Source organism: Chionomys nivalis, chromosome 13, assembly GCF_950005125.1.
Source record: "Chionomys nivalis chromosome 13, mChiNiv1.1, whole genome shotgun sequence".
NCBI classification, from domain to species: Eukaryota; Metazoa; Chordata; class Mammalia; order Rodentia; family Cricetidae; genus Chionomys; species Chionomys nivalis.
In genome coordinates, this window is record NC_080098.1 from 19,464,660 (window position 1) to 19,490,757 (window position 26,098).

At 44.0% G+C, this 26,098-nt stretch overlaps 1 protein-coding gene across 1 annotated transcript in view; it reads left to right on the plus strand.

Annotated features, from left to right (window-relative positions):
• Nucleotides 1-26,098, plus strand: part of Fam107b (family with sequence similarity 107 member B) — a 201,709-nt gene that overhangs the window by 69,315 nt on the left and 106,296 nt on the right. The window contains exon 2 of the mRNA XM_057788104.1: nucleotides 4,800-4,857. Within this exon, the coding sequence (XP_057644087.1) occupies nucleotides 4,800-4,857 (58 nt within the window). The remainder of the gene's footprint in view (nucleotides 1-4,799; nucleotides 4,858-26,098) is intronic.

The window sequence follows — 26,098 nt, forward strand, 5'->3', positions numbered from 1 at the left end:
ACAGTCATCTGTAGTGAGATCTGATGATCTCTTCTGGTGTGTAGGCACACATGCAGACAGAAGACAACATACATAATAAATAAATCTTTAAAGAAATAGTAACTACAAATACCAGCTCCAACCTGGCTTTAGGTTTCAGGGCCAGTGGGTAAGTCCCAGAAGCTCAGAGAAAAATTTGACCCTTTTAACTTTAAAAAAGAATTGTTTATTTTTTTTTGTGTGTGTGTATGTGATTTGTATGCATTAATTATGTATTCATGTGTGTAGCCATGTATGTATCACGGTGTATGTGTGGAGGTTGAAGGACAAGCTTAGGTGTCCGTTCTTGTCCACCACATTGTTTGAGGCAGAATCTCTTATTATTCACCCCAGCATTCATTAGGAAGCTGACTGGCAGTGGGACACTTCTGTGTCCACCTCCCATCTCACTGTAGGAGCGGGTTTTACACACACACACACACACACACACACCACACACACACACCACACTACTTCAGGGGATTCAAACCCAGGCCCTCACTCTTGCACAGTAGACACTTTGCCCTTGGAGCTATCTCTCCTGCCCTTGTTACTTTTCATTAGCCCTGATTGGATCAATGACTACTCTACAATGGTAGCAAAGCACAATAGATTGATGAACATTGGCCTGAGTCACATAGGCCACCACAGGAGCCAGAGCCTCTTTAGAGCAGGACAGGGCATCTTAAGGAGGAAATGGGACACAATGAACTCCAGACAGCAAAATTAGCAGCCGTTCCTTCGATTGGGTTGCTATCATACCACGGCGGCATTGCTGGGAAAATCAGCTCACAACGTAGCAGTGGCTCACACGCTCAAGAGAAGACTCATGCATTTACAGCCTTCTTTCTCTAAATAGAACATGGTTTATACTACCAAAGGCAGATGCTTATTTAGTCTGCACTGAGCATTCTCCAGCCAGGAGGACTGCAGATGCCTCAGCCCCCTCTGCTTCTTGTGGGCTTAGCAGTTTTCATTAAAGAGAAAACTGAAGCTGCGGCAGTAAGGATGGAGGATTGATCATGTTTGGAGGGAAATAGAAGGGCCATGTTTGTTCCATTTCCCTGAAAGTCAGAGAGATAAAAAGTGAGCAGTCTAGCCAGGTGGTGGTGGCACACACCTTCAATCCCGGCACTTGGGAGGCAGAGGCAGGTTGATCTCTGTGTTTAAGGCCACATAGAGAAACCCTGTCTTGAGAAACAAAACAAAACAACAGCAACAACAAAAAGGAAGGCATCCCATTGGCACTACGGGAGAATTGTTTCGTTTATATTGTGAGTTTGGATAACTTTGGCATCTCAAGAGATTTTTTTTTCTCTGTGGCTGTAATATGACTCTATTTTTTATTATGTATAAATTCTGTTGGGCTTTGGGAAACAAGAATTCCTGTGCTGTGTTGAGCTGTTGTGCGTTGGTGGGATCATTTTGTGTAATTTGCATATCATTGCTGTAGTGCTAGTTCACAGCCTTTATAGAAAAGGGAAAGGAAGTTGATTCATTCAAATTTCTCGTAACGTAAATTTGAGATAATTGGATAGGGATCTTGTATACTCAAATTACCCATTCAATGCTATTCTGTGGGCTTTTAAAGTAGGGTGAATTGGGGGATCTGGTCTGCAGTGAAGAAACTTTGGAGACTGTTGGATCCCTGGAGAAACACTTGTTTGTCCTCAACACAGGTGACCGTTAGTTCCCTTTTGAGGCAACACTGATGGCAATTTGATGATACCAGTTTTTATGATTTAGAAAGCACATTTGTCTGACTAACTGAGCTTGAGAGTCTGGTGGGGGTGCCGATCCCAGGGAAATTTTACGAAGGGATGGATGAGCCAACTCACAACACGTTTTGGGACTGTTTCTTTTTTTGTCTTAAAGGATGAAAATGGTTTGTGAGTCTGTGCTTCCACTACAGTTGTAGAGCAGACCTGATTATCATATGTAGAACTCCATATTCTCATGCTTCTTCTTTTGGGCTAAATTCTCAGAAAGAGCAATGAATGCAGAGGAAGCATGCCAAGCCCGGAGGGAAGCTGAGGAGGTGGCTTCCTCTCCAGAAGGGTGCAGACAAAGTGGTGACTCATCACAAACTTGTCTTGCTGACAAAGCTAGAGTGTAGTAGGCTTTTTCTTTGGGCCACCAACAACTCCCAAACCATGACATGGAGACTTTGTAGTTATGAAGGCTTGGCCTTGGCTTAGGTTTGTTTCTTGCTAGCTCTCATAACTTAATGTACCTATTTCTCTCAACGTTTTACCTCGAGGCTTTTTACCATTTTTTTCTCTCTCTCTTCTTCCCTCCCTCCTTCTTTCGCTTGTTTGTTTGTTTGTTTCTTTTCACTGCTTCTCATGTCTGACTGGCTGGTGGCTGCCTGGCTTCTGGCCCTGAGTGTGTTCTTTTCTTTTTCCCCCCCTGTTCTCTTCTCCTTCTTCCCTCCTCTTTCTTTGGAGCCTAGATTTCTCCTCCTACTTATTCTCTCTGTCTGCCAGCCCCACCTGTCCCTCTCCTGGCTAGCTATTGGATGTTCAGCTTTTTATCAGACCAATCAGGTGTCTTAGGCAGGCAAGGTAAAACAAATGCAACATGTCTTTACATATTAAACAAATGCATCACCAACAAATGTAACACACCTTTACACAGCTCAAGTTAAGCTCTGCAGCCTTAACAGTTGTAACACAGCTTTCCCTAGGTAAAATAATACTCCCCAACAATAGAGGAACCCTATCAGTGTTCCTATTTTATCTCCCTTACATGTAGCAGGTTCTAGTGTTAGTGATACAATAGGTACAGCTGTTGTCTTTTTAAAAAAAAAAATCAGTTCTTGGGGCCAGGAAGATGGTTCAGTGGAGAAAGCCTGAGGACTGGAGTTCAGGTCTCCAGCAGACATCTAACTAGAGCTGAGGCCAACAACTAACTAACAGCTAACTAACAACTAACAGCTAATGCCTGTTAGCTCAACACCGGGAAGGCACAGAGGCAGAGGATTTCTGGGACATGTTGGTTGGTTAGTCTTTCTGAAGTTGTGAGCTCCAGGTTTAGTGAAAAATTCTGCCTCAAAAACTGAAGTAGAGAGTGATCAGATGTCTGATGTCTACCTCTGGCCCCACATACACTCACACATGTGTGCAGCCTCCACATGCACTCACACACGTGTGCATCCTCCACACACAAGCACACACACCACACAGCACATGCACATATGTTTTAGAAATCAAGTCTCCTGACGCTTCTGCAGTGAGGTGCCATCTTATCTCAGTGTGGCTGGTAAGAGACTCACCCGCTAGTGATGGGAGCGCAAGCTAGTTCAACTGTTAGGGAGAGCAGTATGGATGTTTCTCAAACAAACAAACAAACAAACAAAACCCCTCAAAAACAGAACTATTGTGATTCATTATTCGACTGCTGGTTACATAACACAAAGAAGTGAAATTAGCATATGAAAATTATACCTGCATAGCTGTGTTCATGTGGCATATTCTCAGAAGCTATAGAATCAGCCTAGGGGCCTATCCATGGGTGAATAGTAAGGAGCATGTGGTATTCATAAACAATAAAATGCCATTAATCCCTACATCTAATGTCCTGCCATCTGCTACAAGATAGATAGAAAATGGACTGTATTGTTGCACAATTCCTTCTCATGTCTGGAAGCTAAGATGTTGACTTTATGTAGCACACTGAATATTAGAACTATGAAATGATTAGGAAGTGTGGGTAAAGAGAGATTGGATTTGATTAGAACACAATGATCAGCATTGATACAGATTAATCAAAATAAAGCATAATCAATAAAGAACATTATACCAGTATTCAGAGAGCAATGTGTACACCCATTTTCCAGATGAAAGGTAACTGTTAGGACTTTAAAATGTATGTAGGATCAGCTCCAAGCAGGATAGAGCCTACTTTTCTTTGTCTCACTACTACCAGAATTACTATCCATGGAGGAACCTTTGACTCTTTCATTTAGGCCATTGGTACCTTAAATACCCTAGTCAGAGAGACCATGGCCCTATACTGCTCTAAGGGTACATTTAAAGACCCCCTAGTACGAATGGCACCCAGAGATGTGTAACCTAGCTCCCTCAAATTTATCTGACTTAAAACTGCTGTTCTTCTGAAATCCCAGTTCCTGGAACTGATGGCTCAGTTGTTACAGTGCTTGCTGCACGTATGAAGAACTAAGTTTGAGACACAGAAACCTACATAGAACAGCCAGTGTGGTGGTGTGCTTGTCATGTAATATAGCGGTGGAAACATGCAGATCCCTGGAGCTTGTTGGCCAGTAGGCTAGCCCAGTCAGCAAGCTTCAGGTCAATGAGAGATTCGTTTTCAAAGAACAAGGTTTAGTTCCCAAAGAATAACATCCAAGGGTGACCTCTGACCTCATTGCTCACCCACCCACACAAGCACATGTACATCTGCACCCACACACATAAACACACATATGTACAGAGAGATACTCAGACACACAGGAATACACACATCTCAAATCTCATCCCCCACCCTTGGAGTTTTTGAGACAGAGTCTCCCTATGGCTACCCTAGAGCTCACTATGTAGACCGGGGTGACCTTAAATTCACAGATCCACCTGCATCTTCTAAGTGCTAGAATTAAAGGTGTGTGCCACCATGCCAAGCCCAAACCTCCATTATTTGGGACTTGGTTTAAATGTCTCTGCTTTTAATCTCATATGAATTCGTATTACAAAAATATGTGACTGTAAGTTAATACTTATTTTCAAATTCTCTCTGCTTTTCTTGTTTCTGGGACTGGAATTTAGGAAGAAGAATCGCACCAAGAGAGCGAGTGTCCTGAGCTGGAAGAGAAGATGCTGTCAGGTAGAGGACTGTCAGTGTGGCTCTTCTTTGGCCAGCCGCTGTAACTCAGAGCCAGGCTGAGCTCTGCTGTCGGGTTTGCAGAGATGTGGTGTCACTGGCAATGTTGTCCAGGCAGCACCTCTGGACAATCGCTTTGCACTGCAAAAATGGTTCGTTCCCTTCCTTGTCTTCCTCCATGCACTGATGACAACTATGGATGAGACGAGGTTTGCAAAGGAGATGAGGTGCTGATGCGGATGAATATTTCAGATTCAGTAATAAAGATAAGGGGTGTTTATAAGAGCCAGAGGGGATGGAGGACACTAGGAGAACAAGGCCCTCTAAGTCAACATGAGCAACTCACATGAACTCAGGGAGACTGAAATAGAAACCACAGGGTCTACTGGTCTACCCTATGTCCTCTGCATGTATATAATAACTTTCAGTTCAGTATTTTTATGGGATCCCCAGTATGCGAACGAGTGGACCCCTTGTCCACTTTTCCTTCTGTTTGCTTGTCCTGTCCAACTCGGAGATCTTGGAGATGATAGTTTTTGCCTTGTCTTATTGTATTTTATTTCATTATATTTTATTATGATTCCTTAGAATCTTGTTTTTTTTTTTTTGTTTTTTGTTTTTTTTTTTCCTAATGAGAGACAGAGAGTGGACCTGGATGGAAAGGGAGGAGGGGAGGAACTGGGAAGAGTAGAAGGAAGGGAAAGCAATCAGGAAAAATTATGTGAGGAAAAAAAATCTATTTTCAATAAAAAGAAAAATCAAGGAGTATAGTTGCTTACTGAAATACTTATAATTATCTTGGGAGATGTTATTTAGAACAGTTTGTTGTTTTTCTTTTAAATGTTAGTCTGGGGTCAAGTATACAGTTTTGCTGAAGTGATTTACTTCATAACAGAAAGGACTTGTGTGGAGAGAAACAGCCAATGGGGAGTTCAGAACTTCAGACTGTAAGCAGAGAGGATCGTGAGAAGCAATGGTCAGAAAAATAAACATTAGCGGAGAGTACTTAAACATAACCAAAGCTAAAACTCAAGACTCCCCGCCTTTGTTTCCTAACAACTGTTGTGTTGTGTATGACTCAGAACCAAAAGATTGCTCCAGATGTGGTGGTTGCTGGAAGCAGCTTATCATTTCGTAGAAATCAGGCAGTAAGGTTTCAAAGCTGAGGGTGATAATGGAAAGATGACGCAAAGTGAGAAAAACATGGTGTCCTACTCTGGAACAGTGGAGGAGGGATCAGCTGCTAACTGGTCATGGCGTCTTCTATATGTGTATCTGTTTCTTTTTGTGTGTGCTCATGTCATTGGGCATGTGGTGTGGTCAGAGGACAGCTTGTAGGACTTTGTTCTCAGTGTTCACCTTGCAGGTCTCAGGGATAGGACTTGACCCATGGGGTTATTTCACCAGCACCCCATTTCCCTCTGTATCTGTTCTTCCCTTGCTTCTATACCCATACCCCACCAAATACGACCCTTGTTTTGGTTTAGTGCCTCTTCCTAGGACACTCTCCCTTGCAGATAGATTCCTGTATTCCTGGTTCACTGGTTGGGTGTTAGCACTAACGTTGTGTCCTACAGAAAACTTCCCTGACCGCTTCCCATTCCTCTGAGTCGCTTCCCTCACGGCCTTCCTTGTTGAGCATCTGGAACAATCAATCCTACCTATAGTAGTCATTGGTGGGGCTCTCCCCTGACCCTGCTCTTTTTAGATGCAACCCTGAACTTGCTAGGTAACTGAGGGTGACCTTAATGCTCCTGCCTCTACCTCCAAGTTCTGGTTACAGGTGTGTACCACCATACTCACTTCATGTGATGCTGGGGGTTAAACCCCGGGCCTTATGCATGGTGGGCAAGCGCTCTCCCAACTATGCTAGAACCCAGCCCTTAGGAGTTTCCTGCTAGTGAGTCTGTTGTGTCCATTTGTGTACGGCGTTGTCTTCTTCTGTGGGATGAAGGTGGTTTGGTGAGGGCCAAGTCTGTGCTTGCTTTGTATTTCTGAATTAAATAAGAATAATCAGACATGGTATCTGTACTCAAGACAACAGAACATGTCTAAAAGACAGATGTGCTTATAACAAGAAACTGTGAAATGTCTGTGTTATCAAAATACAGCTGGGAACAGTGAAGAGGAGACAATCAAGTTTATGCTGGGGGACTGTGGCCAGGAAGAACTGTTACAACCTCGGGGTTGAGGACACTTGAAATGACATTTAGAGTTGGAAAGGAGGCGCATAAGGCAGAGTTGAACTTCTGTCTGTTGCCCGGGAAAATGGCTCTGTGTGTCACTTTTGCACTTTTGCCCTTGATTTTCAATTCCTCATAATGATCTTTGCTGGGTCTGTGCAGAGTCGCCAACAAGCAGACCAAAAGCTTAGAAGTCCTATTTGCTCTGCTGGCTGAGTGTCCATTATAGCTTGAGGATGTTTGTTTGTTCATACGTATGGGAGAGTATTGCCTTTCTCCAAAGATTTTCTTTTGTGTGTGTGTGTACATGTGTAGGTGGGAGGGTTACATATATATATACATAGATTCATGTGTGTGTGTACCCCAGAAGTCAACTTCAAGTATCATTCTTCAGAATTGGCATCTTGTGTTTTTTTGTTTTGTTTTTGTTTGTTTGTTTTTGAGAAAGGGTCTCTCACTGACCTGGAACTTGCCAGTTTGGCTAGGCTGACCAGTCAGTGAGTAGAAACCTGCCGAATTTCTGACTAGAGCTGGCTTTGTGAATGGCTCTGTGGACTGAACTCAGGTCCTCACGCCTGTATGACATGCACTGTACCCACAAGGCCATGCCTCTACAAGGATTTTCTAAGATACAGTTGACTCCACTGAGTCCTGCAACACCTTAGGGAAAAGAAAGGCAGGCATTTCATTTCCGTTCTACTAAGGTCCTGGTCTTAGGATCGCTGAGAGCATTGCTAGAAATCTAGCATCATAGTAAGATTTCCCTCAGCAAACACATTTGGAGTCAGGAAAAACAATTCTGCAGAAAAGGAGAAACAATGCTTAGTTTGAAATCTAGAATCCCACGGCAGGTAGGGTGATGAACATCTGTTGTCCCAACACCCAGAAACAAGGAATCATGAACTTGAAGGCAGCCTAGGCTGTGTAGTAGGTAGAACATTATCTGAGAAAAAAGAGAAGAAAAAAAACAAAGAAATTGAATGGTGGTGGCGCACGCCTTTAATCCCAGCACTCGGGAGGCAGAGCAGGCGGATCTCTGTGAGTTCGAGGCCAGCCTGGTCTACAGAGTGAGTTCCAGGACAGCCAGAGCTACACAGTGAAACCCTGTCTCAAAAAACCAAAAATAATAAATAAATATAAAAATAAAAAAGAGAAAAGGAAAGAAACCTAGAATCATATTCTCTCTCTCTCTTTCGGTTTTTCAAGACAGGGTTTCTCATTGTAGCTCTGGGTGTCCTGGAAATCACTCTATAGACCAGACTGGCCTCGAATTCACAGAGATCTGCCTGCTCTGCCTCCCTGAGTGTTGGGATTAAAGACATGCACAACCACCACCCAGCTAGAATCACATTTTGTTTGTGATTATTGTGCATTTAGATTTAGGACATAGGACATATGAATAAGTGACTTGTGTTTTGTTATCTTAAAATCCCACTTAATAGTTCTATTCCATAAGTGAGAATTTCAAGTAAATAATAGCTTCTCACCATCTCTTTATAGATTTGGTTAAGTTTTTATTTATGTGTCTACCTGTGTGAGTTTATGTGTTCAACATGTGGGCAGGTGGCCACAGAGGTCAGAAGAGGCCATCAGATCTCCTGGAACTGGGGTCATAGGTGGTTGTTAGCTGTCCAGCGTGGGTTCTTGGAACCGAACCCAGATCCTCCAGCTTGTACTCTCCACCCTGTCTCTCCAGCCACAATATCTCAGTAGTTCTAAACTTCTCTCGATTTACTCACTTCATGTGTGCTGTAGAGTCTTTTACTCAGGTTTCATTGCTGTAAGGCTGTCTCTAGACCATTTGATTGAGAGCTCCTGTATTTGTGAATCATTCTCTGAAATCCTGCTAGGTGTGAAGTAGGTAGATTGTGTTTGCTAAATTATTTCTAAAGTATGAAAGTACTCATTCAGAACATTTATTGGATGTCTACTATGTGCTAGATATTGTATGAGGCCTAGGCCATATTTAGCTGCTACATACAAAAATACATTGCTATGCCCCCGGGAGTTTATAGACAACAAGAAATGAAGCCATTAACCAAATAAAAAGAAACTGAATGCTACACAAATGATAGCCTTTAAACAAGTAAAATGTAAATTATAGAGAAATCAGAGTGCTGAGGAAGTCTTGTCTTTGAGGCCTTGTAATTAAACATGGCCTATAATTTATAGACCCAGAGATCCAAGAATAAAGGCATGTGTCTAAACAGAGACAAGACCAGAGGGCCAGGGAGACAGCTCAGTCAATAAAGTGTTTACCTGGCAAAAATGAGGAGCTGAGTTCGATCCCCTGCATCCATATTTATGAAAACCAACACAATCTGATGTGTTAGGGTGTGGTTGTACTCCTGGTGTGTTAGTGTGTGCTTGTATGCTCGGTGTGTTAGTGTGTGCTTGTACTCTCGGTGTGTTAGTGTGTGCTTGTATGCTCGGTGTGTTAGGATGTGCTATACTCTCGGTGTGTTAGGATGTGCTATACTCTCGGTGTGTTAGGGTGTGGTTGTACTCTCGGTGTGTTAGGGTGTGGTTGTACTCTCGGTGTGTTAGGGTGTGCTATACTCTCGGTGTGTTAGGGTGTGGTTGTACTCTCGGTGTGTTAGGGTGTGGTTGTACTCTCGGTGTGTTAGGATGTGCTATACTCTCGGTGTGTTAGGGTGTGGTTGTACTCTCGGTGTGTTAGGGTGTGGTTGTACTCTCGGTGTGTTAGTGTGTGCTTGTATGCTCAGTGTGTTAGGGTGTGGTTGTACTCTCGGTGTGTTAGGGTGTGGTTGTACTCTCGGTGTGTTAGGGTGTGGTTGTACTCTCGGTGTGTTAGTGTGTGCTTGTATGCTCGGTGTGTTAGGGTGTGGTTGCACTCTCGGTGTGTTAGGGTGTGGTTGTACTCTCGGTGTGTTAGGGTGTGGTTGTACTCTCGGTGTGTTAGGGTGTGGTTGTACTCTCGGTGTGTTAGGATGTGCTATACTCTCGGTGTGTTAGGGTGTGGTTGTACTCTCGGTGTGTTAGGGTGTGGTTGTATGCTCGGTGTGTTAGGGTGTGGTTGTACTCTCGGTGTGTTAGGGTGTGGTTGTACTCTCGGTGTGTTAGTGTGTGCTTGTATGCTCAGTTTGTTAGGGTGTGCTTGTACTCTCGGTGTGTTAGGGTGTGGTTGTACTCTCGGTGTGTTAGTGTGTGCTTGTATGCTCGGTGTGTTAGGGTGTGGTTGTACTCTCGGTGTGTTAGGGTGTGGTTGTACTCTCGGTGTGTTAGGGTGTGGTTGTACTCTCAGTGTGTTAGGGTGTGCTTGTACTCTCGGTGTGTTAGGGTGTGCTTGTACTCTCGGTGTGTTAGGGTATGCTTGTACTCCAGTGCTGCCGAGGTGGAGGTGGGCAGGTCTCTCAAGCTTCCCGGCCAGCAGCCTAATCTGTTTGTCAAGCTCCAGGTCACTGAGACTCTGATCCAAAAAGTAGAGTGGGGAGTTGCAGAGATGACTCTGTGGTTACAGCATCCGCTAGGCAAGTAAAAAGCCAGCGCTCCCCGAACCCGTGTAAATGCTGAGTGGCCATGACCGCCTGCCTGCAGTTCTAGCCTTGAAGGCAGAGGCGGGGGTTCTACCAGAGCAGGTTGGTGAGGCAGATTAATGTTATTGATGAAGTCTGTGCTTGACCCTGCCTCAAAAGACAAGGTAGAAGAGCAATGAAGGAAGATCCCTTGAGCCTCCATTTGTGCCCATCCACATGAGAACATGTGTACATACATATACACCACATATACATGCACATGAAAATAAGAAACGTCAAACCAACAACCACAAAATCAAAGTGGACAGTATCTGAGGACTGACACGAAGCTTATCTTCTGATTGACACATGTTTGTACATATAGGTACACCTGTGCACACACAAAAACATGCACATGCTTGTGCACATATGCACACGCATGAGCACATGTACACATACACAAGGGTAGAGGGCATTGCAGCACTTAAAGGATGACATGAGCAATTTCAGGTATTCAGGAAGTTCTCTCAGAGAACATGACATAAGAATCAGACTACAAAATGGATATTGAATTAATTCATCATGAAGATACATTAGCCAGGGCGTTAATAAAGTAAAAATCAAGTACTTTAATTGATTTCAAAGTGAAACATACTTAAAGATCAGCTTTTGTCTTGGGCTCATGACCTAATCCTTAGGTATCTGTCACTGTATCTGTCTTGAGATATATAGGGGCCACCCAAGAGACAATGACAGTTCTTTGGGGATGTGTTTAATCTTTATCACAGTCATTGTCTAGTCTCTGTTTCTGATAATCCAATGCTTCATGGGAAGGGGTTCTTAGAAAGTGCCTTGACTGTAGTAGACAGAACCCTAATGCCTACCTAGAACCAGGTAGCATTTCCTTGAGTCTCCATGGAAGTCTAGCTGAGCACAAAAGGGTTTCCCCTTTATACAAAGTCCATTTTTCAGAGTTGCAATGTTATCGCTATCCTCTGCTGCTCCCTTTCAGCAAGAGGAACATGGGGTTGCAGGTAGATGATCTGTTTACTTTGGTCCTCAGCCAGCTCTTCTTACGCCTGGCTCCTCTATGCAGTCTTCCTCCCTGCACTCTCAGCCATGCCATGGCCGTGGACATCTTGAAATCAGAGCAGCTGAGAGCACCCCAATGCAGTGTCCTCCTCTGACCAGATCCCCTTTGTGGGAATACATATGTTCCTCAAAGTAGAAAGGAGAACACAAGAGGAAGAAGTCTTAAGGGAGAAAGGAAAAGAGAAGGTAATTAGAGCAGACGCAGGGGGTGTCTGTGAGAAGGAGGAAACAAGCCGGAGAAGGACAGCAAACGGAAGGGAAGACAACAGCAGTGGAGGACAGGGACAAATGAGAACAAAGCATAATGACACGTATGCATGAAAAGCCATAATATAATACACTGCATACATTCCCTTGTAGAGGGCACAGCAGTTAGCAAGGTGGGTAGACTCTTGTGTGGGTTTAGTATCATTGCCCATATGTTATCCGTGCTCTGTAAATCACCCGACACTCACGCTTCTGTAAGGAATCCCAGTTACACTCACTGCGTCACCAAGCTAGCCTTGAATGGATTCTGTCACTGGTCTTATCACATTTCCCCAGGAACGTCCACTTATTTATTGCCTCCTTCTCATTCTGCCTGGCTCCTCGTTTTTCGAACAGCAAGGGGCGTGCCGCCAGCCATACACTACACTGGGATTGTAAGTCTCAGATTTACCCAGAAAATGAAAAACTATGGTGGCTGTTGGAAATCTTTCTGATATCAGCAAACAGGCAAAGAAGGATGAGTGGAGCAGAGGGTGAGTGGGGAGACAGTCAGAGGTAATCCTATCGTATGGCCATCCCTTTCTCCACCTGAGCAGAGGAATACCAAGAATCACGGGCAAGCACACACAGGGCCCCGTTAGGCTGTGTGCTTCTCAAGAGAGACGGACTGCATCTGTTTGAAAGTGAAGTCAGGGCCAAGGGAGATGGCTCAGTGAGTCAAGTGCTTGCTGTGCCAGCCTGGGCACCTGAATCCCCAACACCAACACCAGAGGCCGGCATGGCAGCAAGTGTCTGTTGGAGGCAGAGCCAAGCAGATCTCCTGAGATGGGTGGCCATCCAGCCTAGCTGAAATAGCCAGCTCCAAGTTCCATGTGAGACCCTGTTTCAAAAGATGACATGGACAATGATGACATTCTGAAGTCAACATCTGTCCCACACACCCACATGGGTGAGTACAAGTGTGTAGTACAAATACACCACGCACATGTGTGCACACACTCGCTTTTTAAACAGAAGAAAAAAGTGAAGTCAGATCCTTCATGGGAAGGTAAAAATTTGAAGGTGCATCACATCTGTTGGAAACAACCCTCACTGTGAAAATAAAGGAAAGGCTATAAAACCATACTTGGGCTATGGTTATAAATACACAGTCAAGAGCAAGATTGAGGTTATGGTTTTGTGAAGAATCATGGTTGTTGGTGGAGGGTTAGGGAGTGAAAAACTGTCATACTTATGCTTTCCTTTGCTGTAGTCAGAAGGTTGTTGTTTGGATACCAGAGAAGAAAACAGAGAGATTTTACTAATAGTGACAAGAAAGAGGCCAGCCTGCCAGACAGAAGCATTTGTCAGCACAGAGGTGGATCATAGAGCTTGGCAGCTTGGTAAGCCCATAACTGGAAATAACTGAGGACAGGGACATACACCTACATATGTCTTCTCTTCTGAGAGCATGCCTCACTTCTCAGCAGCTGCTATGCCTGAGGCTTTCTCGGTCTATAATAACCAAGATTCTCCAGAGAACCAGAACCACTCGGTTATAGATCAGGGAAGAGATGGGTGGTATGTGACCCGAGAACCAGAGGACCCACGGGGCTTGAATCCCAATCCAAGGTCAGTGGAAGACTTCACGGAGCTTTAGTGACTTTTCTTAAAGGCAGAAGTGTTGATTTGGGCTGGGTTTCAGAGGGTCTTGTCTGTGATTGGGATTACTGGTTGGCCCCACACACTCAGAGGCACTGGCCAAGATGTAACCTTTCCCCCAGAACCTGCCTCATTTCCTCTAACTAGGCCCTACCTTCTAAAGTTTTCATTACTTCCTCCAAATGGGCACACCAGCTGGGGACCAAGTGTTCAAGACATGCACCTGTGTAAGCCGTTTGTATTCAAATCATAACATCCAACCCAAGCAACCGAGCTCCTTCCTCACCCTTTTATTCTGGCTCTACAGAAGAGATCTTTCTTCCCACTGCAGAGGCTGTCTTCTTTTTTGAGGGCCCCTTTTTAATACTCGTCTTTAGAAACCACCCTGACACAAACAGCTAAGAACCATCTGGACACATTGGGCCTACTCAGGCTTACCCATAGGATTAGCCATGACACTGTCCCCAGGGAAGCCTCCTTTCTATTGGCCTGTCCACGGAATGTGTTCCTTTCTCTGAGTCTTGTATGGTCATCTTGCATTTTATTTTAGAAAGCAACTCTTTGGTTTATGTATGTATTTATTTTATGTGTGTGCGCCTGCATGTCTGCATTGACCTGCATATATATAGAAGCCTGCAGAAGTCAGAAGAAGGTGCTGGATCCCTGAATTGGGGTTACAGATATTTGTGAGTGGCCATGTGGGTGCTGGGAACTCATCTTAGGCCAACGAGCCAGTAAGTGTTCTGAACCACCAAGCCATCTCTGCTGCCTTTAACTCCAGCACTCAGGAGGCAGAGGTGGGTGGAGGTCTGTGAGTTTGAGGCCTGTTTGGAACAAGCAAACAAACAAAGGCAAAACAACAAAAAGAAACAGCTAGTCAGGTTTAGTCTGGGCATAATAGTGTACACCTAGTATCCTGTGCTTAGGAAGGTGATTTAAGAAGATCCTGAGATATTCTTAAATCAGCCAGGGCCATGTAACAAGAGACCCCTGCTATCTCAATAACAATCTCACACATACACACGAACACACACACACACAGGGAGAGAGAGAGAGAGAGAGAGAGAGAGAGAGAGAGAGAGAGAGAGAGGAGAGAGAGAGAAATTTTGCATATTGAATCAAACTTTTAAATATACTTAAGAATCATAAAGAATATATTATCTGAGTGCCTACCTCCCTATGCTGCCGGGACCTCAGCAATGGAATTCTTGGCCAGTGCTGCAGAGATCCTTAGGGCCAGTGCTGTAAGTTGGAGCTACTGAGTGAGTAAAGGTTTTGCCAGTGCACCCTCTTTTTGCTAAGGGTCACCTGGAGCTGACTGGAGCACATTTTCAGAATCGGCTGAGTGACACAGTTTAGGCAAGTTTCATTTCCTGTGGTTTGTAGGTTATTTAAGTGTGTACTAACAAACCCCAAACAGTCAAAACTCTTCAACTGAAAATGGTCACAGTGAGCACAAGGAGACAAACCACCGTGCAGTTTTGTAAGTCCTGTGAGGAAGTGAGACCAGGCTTAGGCTGAGCAGAAACCTTCTTTTCCATGTGTGGAGTCAGCCATGGGGGAGGCTCACCCAGGCAAAGGCTAGGCCAGCAAACACATTTGTTCATACAGTAATAAAATAATGTTAATGTCAGGTTCTCCCCCCCCCAGAGAGAGAGAGACAGAGAGAGACAGAGATAGAGAGACAGAGAGAGAGAGAGAGAATGTATGTGCTGTGCATACCTGTTTGTATGTTTACATGTGTGGTATATGTTCTGCTGGAAGCTAAGCTTCACCCCAGCCCCTGACATTCATATACTCAATGGGTCTGGAATGTTCTGGTGGAAAATGTATCCAAAGCCTCTCCCCCCATCTCTTTCCAAACTCTGCTGCATCTCAGAAAGCCTGCCAAATGATGCCCCCTTTCCCGGAGATGCTCAAGACCACTCCCACAGGATATTTAAACTGCCCCCCAGCAAACAGACTTGTGGTTTTCTGGTCTTCCTTTCCTGTCTCCTCTTTGGGAGGCTGGGAAATCATCTGGGAGTGTTTTTAAAACCTGAGCTTTTTCTAATTCAGTTTGATTTGGTCTGATTTGGATTGCCCTGATGGGAGGGCAGTGGGGTGGAGAGGCTAATGGGGTACAGAAACTTTTCAGTTTATGTGGAGGCTAGGGGTTGACAGTGAACACCTTCCTCAGCCACTCTGCTACTTCCATACCGAGGGAGGGTCTTTCACTTGAACCCTCCAGAGCTTAACTGGTCCAGCTAGACAGCTTGCTCCAGGGTTCTCTTGTCTCTGCCTCTCTAGGGCTTAGGGTTAGTTATAGGCACTCTGATCTCAATAACAATCACAATCACACACACACACAGAGAGAGAGAGAGAAAGAGAGAGAGAGAAAGAGAGAGAGAGAGAAACTTTGCATATTTACACGTGTGTAACCAGCACTTTACCTACTGAGTCTTTCCCGTTCCTCCCCACCCCACTGCCCTCCCATCCCCCATGAGGCCACCTCCCCAGCCCAGCTTTTCTAGGTTCATTGTAGTGCAGTCTAAAGTGAGCCCTCCACTGAAATAAGCTGTCTCAATCACACATCCCCTTTGATTGCACACACACCCATCCACCCAGTTTTCCAAGGCTCTGGCTAGAGAGTAGATAACTACTCAGACACCAAAGTGAGGAGAAAAAGAAGACAAAGTGATGGCATTCATCTGTAACTTAAGCTCTTTGAGAGGCGAAGGAAATATGAACTCAAGTTCAAAACCTACCTAGGCGACAGCATGAGTTCAAGGTCATCTGGGCAATTTAGTGAGACCCTGTCTTATAAAGAGGTAAAGGGGGAGGGGCGAGATCATAGCTTAATGACAGACCTGATGCTTAGCATGTGCTCTGGTGTGTGCTTCAATCCCCATGTCAAAGAGGGAGGGTTCGGGCAAGTCTTTTAGGAGAGGTGTTTGCTGGGATTAATGATGACTTTAAGGGAGATCTGGTCCCCACACTCCTTCATCTCTTCATGGGACCCTTAAGTCTGTGTGGATTGTGGCCTCACTGCCCACCAGCACTTCCTTCTCCATGGGCTTTTCTGGGCTGCCTTCAGGAACCTCTCCTTCATTTCCCGTGTGGACTTGTCTTGCTGAAACCAGTGACTGCTATCCAACACGGCCCAGTTTGCTTGCTTCCTGTCTGTCTGTCCCTCCGTGGAAGCAGGGATTCCAACTTTGTTACACACTGCTGCTGTGTGCACACCGAACATCCCCATTGGAACCAGGGCCCTAGCAGGTGCTTAATGGGTATTTGTTGAAGGAGGCAGGGATGTTTGTCCAGTCTCTGAAGCTGTAGGTTAGTTAGGTGACTCAGAAACCAAACCCTTTATCTTCGGTTTGTTGTTGTCCTTAAGCTTCCCACACAATGCCTGGAATGCTGAAGAACTCCATGAATTTGAGAACGAGGGTCTGAGTCATTTACAGCAAAGCTGTTGCTCCACGGGATGTCAGAGCTCTCCAGACACGGATCCTGCCTTCAGGAAGCCCAAAATGTTTCCTTTATCTTGAGCTTACTTTCTTCCCATTCTCTTAATCCTAGGATAGTTTGAGAGTTTGTGGGAGGTCTTTTACTAGAAAAAAAAACCACTATGGCAGGTTGCAGCTGACTTCTGACAAAGGCTGGTTCCCTGAGCCCTTTATAGTCAGTCTTAGAAGGGCTTGGGGTGTAGCTCAGTGGTAGAGCACTTGCCTTCTATGTGCAGGTCCTGGGTTCTGCATTAAGTTCTCAGCTTCTCAACAAATGAGTGAAGGAAGAAAAAACCCTTAATGATCTAACCTTCTAGCCTACGCTTCAAGCCGTCTTCCCTTTGTTTCAAGTTCTAGAGATTGGATTTCATTGACACCTGCTTTCTTCCTGAAGAGGAGGGGAGAGGGGGCAGATTCAAGGAAGTGAGATGTGGCTTTGAACCCTGACCTAATTCATAAGGGAACGTTTCTTGAATTTCCTATTGATCCTGCATTGTCAACTATAGAGAGAAACTAGGAGAGAATTGTTGCTTAGTGTCTTCTCTAGTGGCCTCAATCACCTTACCCAGTAAGGAACCATTTCTCTAGTGACCCAGAGTGGGACTAACATGTCCCAGGGAGGAGAAGAAGCAGTGAGCCCTTCCGGGTACAGAATGGAAAGAGATTCCTTTGCTTGCTTTAAGTGATGTGCGCTCTGCTTGCCATCCACTGCCATTTCCATCCAGAAGCAGCACAGGGTTTCAGAGTTCTTAACACCCTCTTCTGCTAAGCCAAACTTAAGGCTACCCATGCTTTGGAAACACAGCACCTGTCCTCCTCAGTCACCAAGACAGCAACTTCTGCACACACACTAGATTTTCTTAATTCTGATAATTCCACAGATCGCTTATTGTTCATGAATAGGAGAATGCCAAAGAGAAATAAAAATGGTTTAGACCTTTGCATTCAGCTATTTCCACATCTCATCTGCTGTTGACTGAACAGGGACATGTGTGCGCTAGACAGGGGCCAAGGGGCTGCACTTTGGTCTCAACTAGTTTGACAATTATGTCACACACCCAGGGAGGTGCTTTGGTGGCTTTAGGCTTTATTTCTTATACTGTATGTCCTTCCTTATGTTTCTTCACACAGTAAGAGTAGAGGATGGAACTTTCCAGAAGTTTACCTTCAAGCTATATTGGTTATCTAGAATAAAATATTCAGTATGGTAATATGTAGAGTAGAAGTGCCTGAATTTTTAGTGTCCCAAAATCTGTGTCTATACTATTTTAGATTTTTAAATTTCTACTTATTATTATTGTGTTTGTAATGCATGATATATGTATCTAGTCATGTGTGCAATAGTACATATATGGAGGTCAGAGGATAACTTAGTGGCGTTGCTTCTCTCCTTCTGGCTTTACGTGGGTCCCAGGCATCAAGCTTGGTTTGCCAACTTCCCATAGTAAGCACTTTTACCCACTAAGCTATCTCCAGGCCTCTATTCTACCTTTTAAAATATCGTCTTATTTGCTTGCTTTAAACGGAATGTGGCCCTTTTGCAGAGATCTCTTGAAGGAGGAACTGATGTGAAGATGACATTTGCATATAAAATCAGAAGTAAGGTTTTCAATGCTTCTCTCTTGGAAGAACCCCATAAGCCCTCCCCACCTCCCACTTCCCCTGGTGTGGGTTTGAATGACTAGCCTGTTTTATCTTTGGAGTGTGTCTTTCTTCCCAGTCTCAGGATGCAGAGAGTAGAAATCATCTAGACATTCTAGCTGAATCTCTAAGATTATTGTTGATGCCATTGTTTTTACTGTACTCATGTCCCCCTACATAAACGTTTCTTTTTTTTTTTTTTTAATGAGAATTCTGTCTCTAGAGATACTTTGTACAGTTCACATGTCATCGCCCTCCTCTTCCTTTTGGCGAGGCAAGGTCTCAGAAAAGACTGAACCTTGTGTGGCAGGCCCCTCCTCCTTCCACCTCCTAAGTGCTGGCTTAGAGGTACATGCCACCATGCCATCCAAATCAGCTCACTTATTCCCATACATACTCTGGTTTCCCTGGGCTTTCCAGATGAGAGGTTTTGGGCTGGGGATGGGTTGTGCTGGGAGGAGCTACAGGTGCCCAGTGAGACTTGTCCCAGGTTTCTTTGAGACCTAACAGCTACTTAGAATAATAAAAATTTAAAAATGTAACATGTGTAAATATAAGTTAAAGTATGTGCTTTAGAGTACTCATTCCTGATTGTCAACATGGTAGCACACCTCAAAAATACTTGGTGGGAGTTTCTGCTCGTGTTGTTTTAGCTGATCTACCCGTTGGATGTTTAATGATAGGTAGAAAGAAATGTTTATCCTTTTTAATGTCACTGTCATGAAGCATTGTCTATTGCCATACTCTGACTCAATGTGAATGTGCTTGGTTTGAGCTTGGATAAATTGGAATCATGGTATCATTTAATTTGGAGTACTAAACACAGATGTAAGTACTCATCTCAATTGCTGATTGGCTTTGGGGAAACTTGTCTTGAGAAAAAAAAATCAGCTTGGGCAAGAACACCTCTGGCATCTAATCCCTCAGTACAAATGATGAAAGAGAACATATAACACAACAGAATAATAAAGTCCTTTCCGAAATGTTTTCCTGTTAGCACATTAACAGGTTCTGACCATAATTGGTAACCAGGGGAAATGCAACGTTTATGTTCCTTATAGTCACACAGGAAGCAGTAAATAATTTTGAAATCCCAAAGGAGATCTTAACTAATACGGCTAACACTCTAAACACAGTACATTTGTTTAATAGAAGATTTTTGTTTGGTTTGTAGTCTTAAAAACAAAATAGTTCCCAACATTTAAAAACTTGTAAAAAAAAAAAAATAGGTTGTTACTCAGCTTCAGTTTCTACAGAAATTGTAAGAAGTAACCAAAACAGGCTTAATAATGTGTTCCTAATAATGAAAACATCAGCTCTTCTGTATCCCCGGTTGCCTCTCCCTGGGGTCCTGAGGGCATTTGAAGCTTAAACTCCAGGTTTAAGCTGTGAGAGGAAATACAAGCAGGGGAAGGATACACAAATAAGAAACCTTGTCATTTTCAGGCAGGAAGAAACTCTTCCCACACATTTCACGAACCATGTTGTTATTTTCTGTCCCTGTGGTGGAAGTTTCTGCTTTGTCTGGTATCTGAGGATCTGAGAAGACCCTGTGGGGCTGTTGCTATGGAAACGGGAGAGGAAATGCTAGCACCAAGCTTGCAAGTGCTTCCTGCAGTTACTGGTTACTTGCTACCAGCGGCTAATACTTTACTGTTTAAAGCTTTCATGATTTCAGTAATGGAAAATTATGAAAGATTTCACCACTCTGAAGATACCACTAAGAATTGCAGTCATGTCCTGGGTGGTGTGGCTGGACTGTTGGCAATAACCAGCTTTACCTTATGACACAGTAGCTGGCATCAGGGTTAGCCTGGAACCTGGGCTTCCTAGGGAAATGGGAGGCTACTGGGCACTCCTGAGAGGACTGGGGTGTTAGCTGCTTATTCCTATTTTTGCTTGGTTGATGAGGTAAAAGCAGCTCAGGAGAACTTTCCCATTTGGCTATGTGCCTGGCACCTTGTAGATAGAGTTTTGATCAGGTGTGATTCATTGTAAGTAGGAATCCTGAAAAATTTCAACTTTTATCTAAGGAGAAGTGGGCAAAAGGGACAAACTGTTCTTGGCTTTTCCAAGCTATGGAAATAGGATCAAAGACTCCAAAGTCAGGATGCATTTTGCCAAGGCTTGATTCCAGTATTTGCCTTAATTGTAAAATACGGTGGCATCCATCCATTTGGTTACATATTTAACTTGGTCATGCATTCCCTAAGCATTTACGGAGCCTTTGCTCAGTGTTGTGCAATGAGACTGGGGGTCAGTTTCACCTACTTGATGTTACGTTCATTTAAAGCCGTTACTCTTGGCAACTTTAGTGATCATGTTTCCGGAAGTTTATGCCTCATAATGTTTTCTGTGTGGATTCTTTTCACAGATGCCTTTTCCACAGTCTGTGGTTTATTTCAGTGACTTAGAAAGTGGACTATTAGCCAATTGGTGGTGGTGCATGCCTTTGATCCCAGTGTTCAGGAGACAGAGGCAGGCAGATCTCTGAGTTTCAGGGCTACGTAAAGAACCCCTACCCCTTAGGAAGAGAGTGAGAGGAAGGGGGAGGGAGAGGAAGGGAGAGGAAGAGGAAGGGAGAGGGGGAGGGGGAGGGGAGGGGGGAGAGGGAGGGAGGGAGAGAGAGAGAGAGAGAGAGAGAGAGAGAGAGAGAGAGAGAGAGAGAGAATCACATGGTTTTATTCAGGTGAGTACAACGTCCTCAGCTAGCTAGCCCCTTGAATGTATCCTGAATTCTTCTGGTTCAGCTACCAAACTGACTTTTAGCACATCAGTGTCATACTAACACAATTGATTTATGGTGACAATGTGCATAAGATATCTGGTGTTCAAGCCAGCCTCCATACAACACCAACAATAGCTAAGTGTTCCTTAAGTGCTTAGGATATATGAACACCTTGCTGAATGCTTTTGGTAAAGTGCTTGGCTAGCCCTCTTATTAGCCCAATGCAGTTTGGGTATTTTATTTCTCCCTTGTAGATAACTCATTTCTCCTTTGTAGATAACAGTCATTCTTTCCAAGGTCACATAGCAGGAAGAGGCTGAAACTGGGACCCAAGCCTGTAGGCGGAGACTGGTCTTTTATTCCCGGCCACCAGGACCTAAATAATCACACAGAACTGTATTAATGACAACACTGTTCAAACAATGGCTCAAGTGTATTTCTAGCTCACTCCTACATCTTAAATTTACCCATTTCTATCAGTCCGTGTATCACCACGAGGCTTTTACTTACCGTAAGGTTCCTAAGATTTTGGCGTGTCCTTCTTCGGCAGCTGCATGGTGTCTCCTTGACTCCACCTACTTTCTCTCTGTGTCTCTGTTCGGATTTCCTGCCTGGCTTTGCTTTGCTAAGCTATTGGCTGACACAGCTTTATTCATTAGCCAATAAAAGCAACACATATACAGCAGGGCTTCCCACATCACAGGCCAGGCCTGGTGAAGTCCAAACTGTCCTTTCTAGTAGTTTTTCCAAATCAGTATGCATTCTAGACAGATTTGATAATTTCTCATCAGTGCCAAGTCAAGAAAGTTAGTTTTATATTCATCTGACTTAGCAAAGTTATCAGCAGAGACCTTAGGTCTGGTGCTACTTAACTTAACTCCCAACCTCCCATGAAAAGAGAACTCTGAGCCGGGCGGTGGTGGCGCACACCTTTAATCCCAGCACTTGGGAGGCAGAGGCAGGCAGATCTCTGGGAGTTCGAGACCAGCCTGGTCTACAAGAGCTAGTTCCGGGACAGGCTCCAAAACCACAGAGAAACCCTGTCTCAAAAAACCAAAAAAAAAAAAGAAAAAAAAAAAAAGAAAAGAGAACTCTGAGGTCCAGTGAGTTCTTGGAATTTTCTCTGTCCATACAAAGTCAAGCTTTGATGAAGACAAAGTGTAGCAGTGAGTCATCACTTTTCCACTGAGCTTTGATGACCTTGAGTAGGTGATTTACTCTGACTTTATTTACATGTGGTGTTAACAGACATCCCCCTTTCTCACTGGTGTAAAACTTCTGTCCATGTGCTATCATGGATCCTGACTTCAAACTCCCAGGTCATGGTGGATTCTTTCTTTACATTTAACCTCCATTCCAGTCATATTGAGTGACTTTGTGGTATTTTTTGCTATCGATTCCCATTTTAACAAACTTCCTTTTTAAATAGTGGGGCTAGGGATCAAACACACTAGACAAGCACCCTCCCCCCGCCATTGACCCATGCCCTCAGTCCAGCTGTCCAGTCCTGCTGTCATGTATTGTCCTTCATACTCACGCCATTTTAAATAGTCTACTCACTGACCTTTTTGGTTCCAGGCTTTACCCATTCTTATAAAACACTTTGCTATGCACTCAACCATTAAATCTTAGACTTGAAGGTCCAAGTTAGATTATTTGGTGTCACTGAGATAATGAAATATAAACCAAGAGGTAATCCCTATAATGCCTTTCTCGTGGCCCATATCTTCCAGAAGTATATGACTATGGATATGTTCCATCTCCTACGTCATGGGCCAGTTATTCATATTCTCTTCTTTAGCCATAGAACCCTGATATCATTATATACAATTACAGTCTTAGCTATAAATCTACATTCCTCATCATCCTCATCGAAGAGGGCAGGCTAACAATGCATAAGTGTAGGTGGAGACTGGTCATTCGTTTCCTGACTGCTCAGAACTATATTAATCACAACACTGACTGGCAAACAACGCAGGCATATTTCTAGCTATCTCTTACATCTTGAATTAACCCATTTCTATTAATCTGTGTCTTACCATGAGGTTGTGGCCTACCGGTAAGGTAAGGTTCCTGTGGGTGTCTTTCTCCTTCAGTAGCTACACAGCATCTCTGACTCCGCCTACTCTCTCTTTCTATCTCTGTTTGGATTTCCCACCAGGCTTTGCTCTGATAAGCCATTGGGCCACATAGCTTTATTCATCAACCAATAAAAGCAACACATATACAGAAGGACCTCCCACATCACATAAGTTCAAGTTGTCAAGACATGTCTTCATTTGCTTCTCTGTAAGAAGACCCTAAGACAGGGATTCTCATATGGCTTCTTTAGTGTGAAGGGGATATCAGCAAGTACAATAAATAGATATGAAAAACACTGGGCATGTAGCCAATAAAACTGTTGGCTATTAAGAGAAGAATCACCTTGCTACCTAGAGTTTTACATACTCAGGAGCTCTGCACTGCACCGTGAATGCCAGTCATTTCCTTTAATGTCCTGACCCCTTAACAACAAGCCTTTCCTGAATTTTGAATGATGTACAATGAGCAAGGGAATGTGGCTTATTTGTTTTTTAATACTATTTTCATTTTTCCTATGAACATACATAATTCTTAAATATATAGTAATAAAGCAAAATGGAAAAACCATACTTCACATTAAGTGAAAAAGTAAGGTTTAATTTGGGGACTGTAATATCAGCTACAGACACACGTGATTAAGGAGGTCCAGCTTTGCACCGTGGAGGAAATAAGTACACGCCCAGCACATGCTCACCTTCATAACCTTAGCTCCCAGCCTGGTAAGTATGCAGAGGCTGCTGCTCTTCAATAAACATAGGCGTTAGAGATGAACTAATCTAATCTTCAAGTTCACAATAATAAGACACCATAAGCTTAAAATGAAAATGGGAAGAATATTCAGATATGGCTAATTTCATAATTCCTAAACAGATTTCATGCTATTCTTAGAAAAATTTTGAATACAGCATCGACTATATTGAGAGTTCTGGAATGCTCCCTCCAGGGGACATATGTTGGTTTTCTTTTCTGTTACCCAGGTGGGACCATATGGGAATTTCAAAGACGAACCCATGTATTGAAAATGGTGGAGAAAAAGTGTAGAAATCTTCTGTTCTTGTAACCAGAAAGCAGTAACACCAAGTGCTATCTGTCTTCCTGCAGGATTATTTTATGTATAAGAACCCCAAACTCAGCAGGCTGGATGTGATGTGCATGCACTCCCAGCACTCGGGAGACAGAGGCAGGTGGAGCTCTGTGAGTTTGAGGCCAGCCTGGTCTACAGAGTGAGTTCCAGGACAACCAAGGTGACACACAGAGAAGCCATGTCTCAAAAACAACAACAACAACAACAAAAACCCAAACCCTCAAGACCCCAAACTAAAATTTTCCATCTCATTTACACCTCTTATATACAACCTTGTTGAATGAACTCTTCCTGGGGAGATGAGAACAAATGTCTACTCAGCCCAGACAGGGTATAGTGACAGACCAGAGTAATGTGATTCTACCTGCCAAAATCCTGCTCAGTGAACCAATGGGTTGATTGGACTTACTTGCATGTGTAAGGAGTTATTATTGGAGAATGGGTAACCCCCAAAGCAGCTGTATCACCAGAAAGTCTTACCCCTGCATGTGTGTTGACTTCCCTATCGTTGTGTAGAAGGACTCCCCCACACACTCAGTCTATACTGTGCGGTTGGATGGGAGGTGTAGGAAGGAGGGAAGAATCTTAGATGAGGGTCTAATGTGTCCCCCCCCCATGAAGGAACTTCATAGAGACAGCCTTGAGGGTTTCTTTCGTACAGTTACAGCTGCCCTGAAGGAGGGAATGACCTTGATGATCTGAGGACAGCTTTTCACCACAGTCCTGGAGACATCTTAAAAGAAAAATCTTGCCTTTGTATTTTTATCTCCATATCAGCACCCAACTCAAAACTGAGCAAGTCCTAGCACATCTTAATGGGTGGTGAAGTTGAAATCAAGGAACTTGGGCAGCTATTCATAAGCAACTGTGTTGGAGCTGTGGGGATATAAAGATGAAGGAAACATTGTCATCTTAAGGAATTGTTAAAGTTGCATAAGTATATGTCACAGTTTGCAGCTGGCACACTCAGATGGGCAAAGGCAGAAGCTGGCCACTCCCCTGACTTCATGAAAACAGGACATCCGTTTATCTCCTCCCAGCACCCTTAGCTCTTTGGCATCTGCTGGAAAAGCCATGATTGGCTTGGTGTAACCATGATGTGTGAGCTTTAAGAGCGGCTTCTTTCCCCCTCCCACCGCTGGTGAAGCCCAGGAAGATTGTTCTAGGGTCTCTGAATAGCTTCGTAGGTTAGCTGCCTGTGAACCCAGAGGAAGTAGTTCCCTAGCAACAGGAGCCTCTGAAAGCCTCTCAGCGCCCAGGGCTTTTCTGCTTTTTTGTTCCTTCTCCTGCATGTTGCCTTTCAGCAGCAGCCAGAGTGACTGCACCTGCTAGGATGGAGGGCCAGTCAGCTCAACCCTGGTGGTTCAGTTTTACCAAGCCAAAGGCTTTCTTCCTCTTTGAGTCAAGCTTCCTTGTGATATCTGGGGCCCGTTTTACTCTTGGGTAGATTGCAATTACCTCAGATCTTCCTTCCTTCCTTCCTTCCTTCCTTCCTTCCTTCCTTCCTTCCTTCCTTCCTTCCTTCCTTCCTTCATTCTTTAGGTTTTGACCCAAAATGGAAAAGACTGAGGTGACTAGAAAATTTGAACTGAGTTTTCCTACAGTGTAATATTTTTGCACAT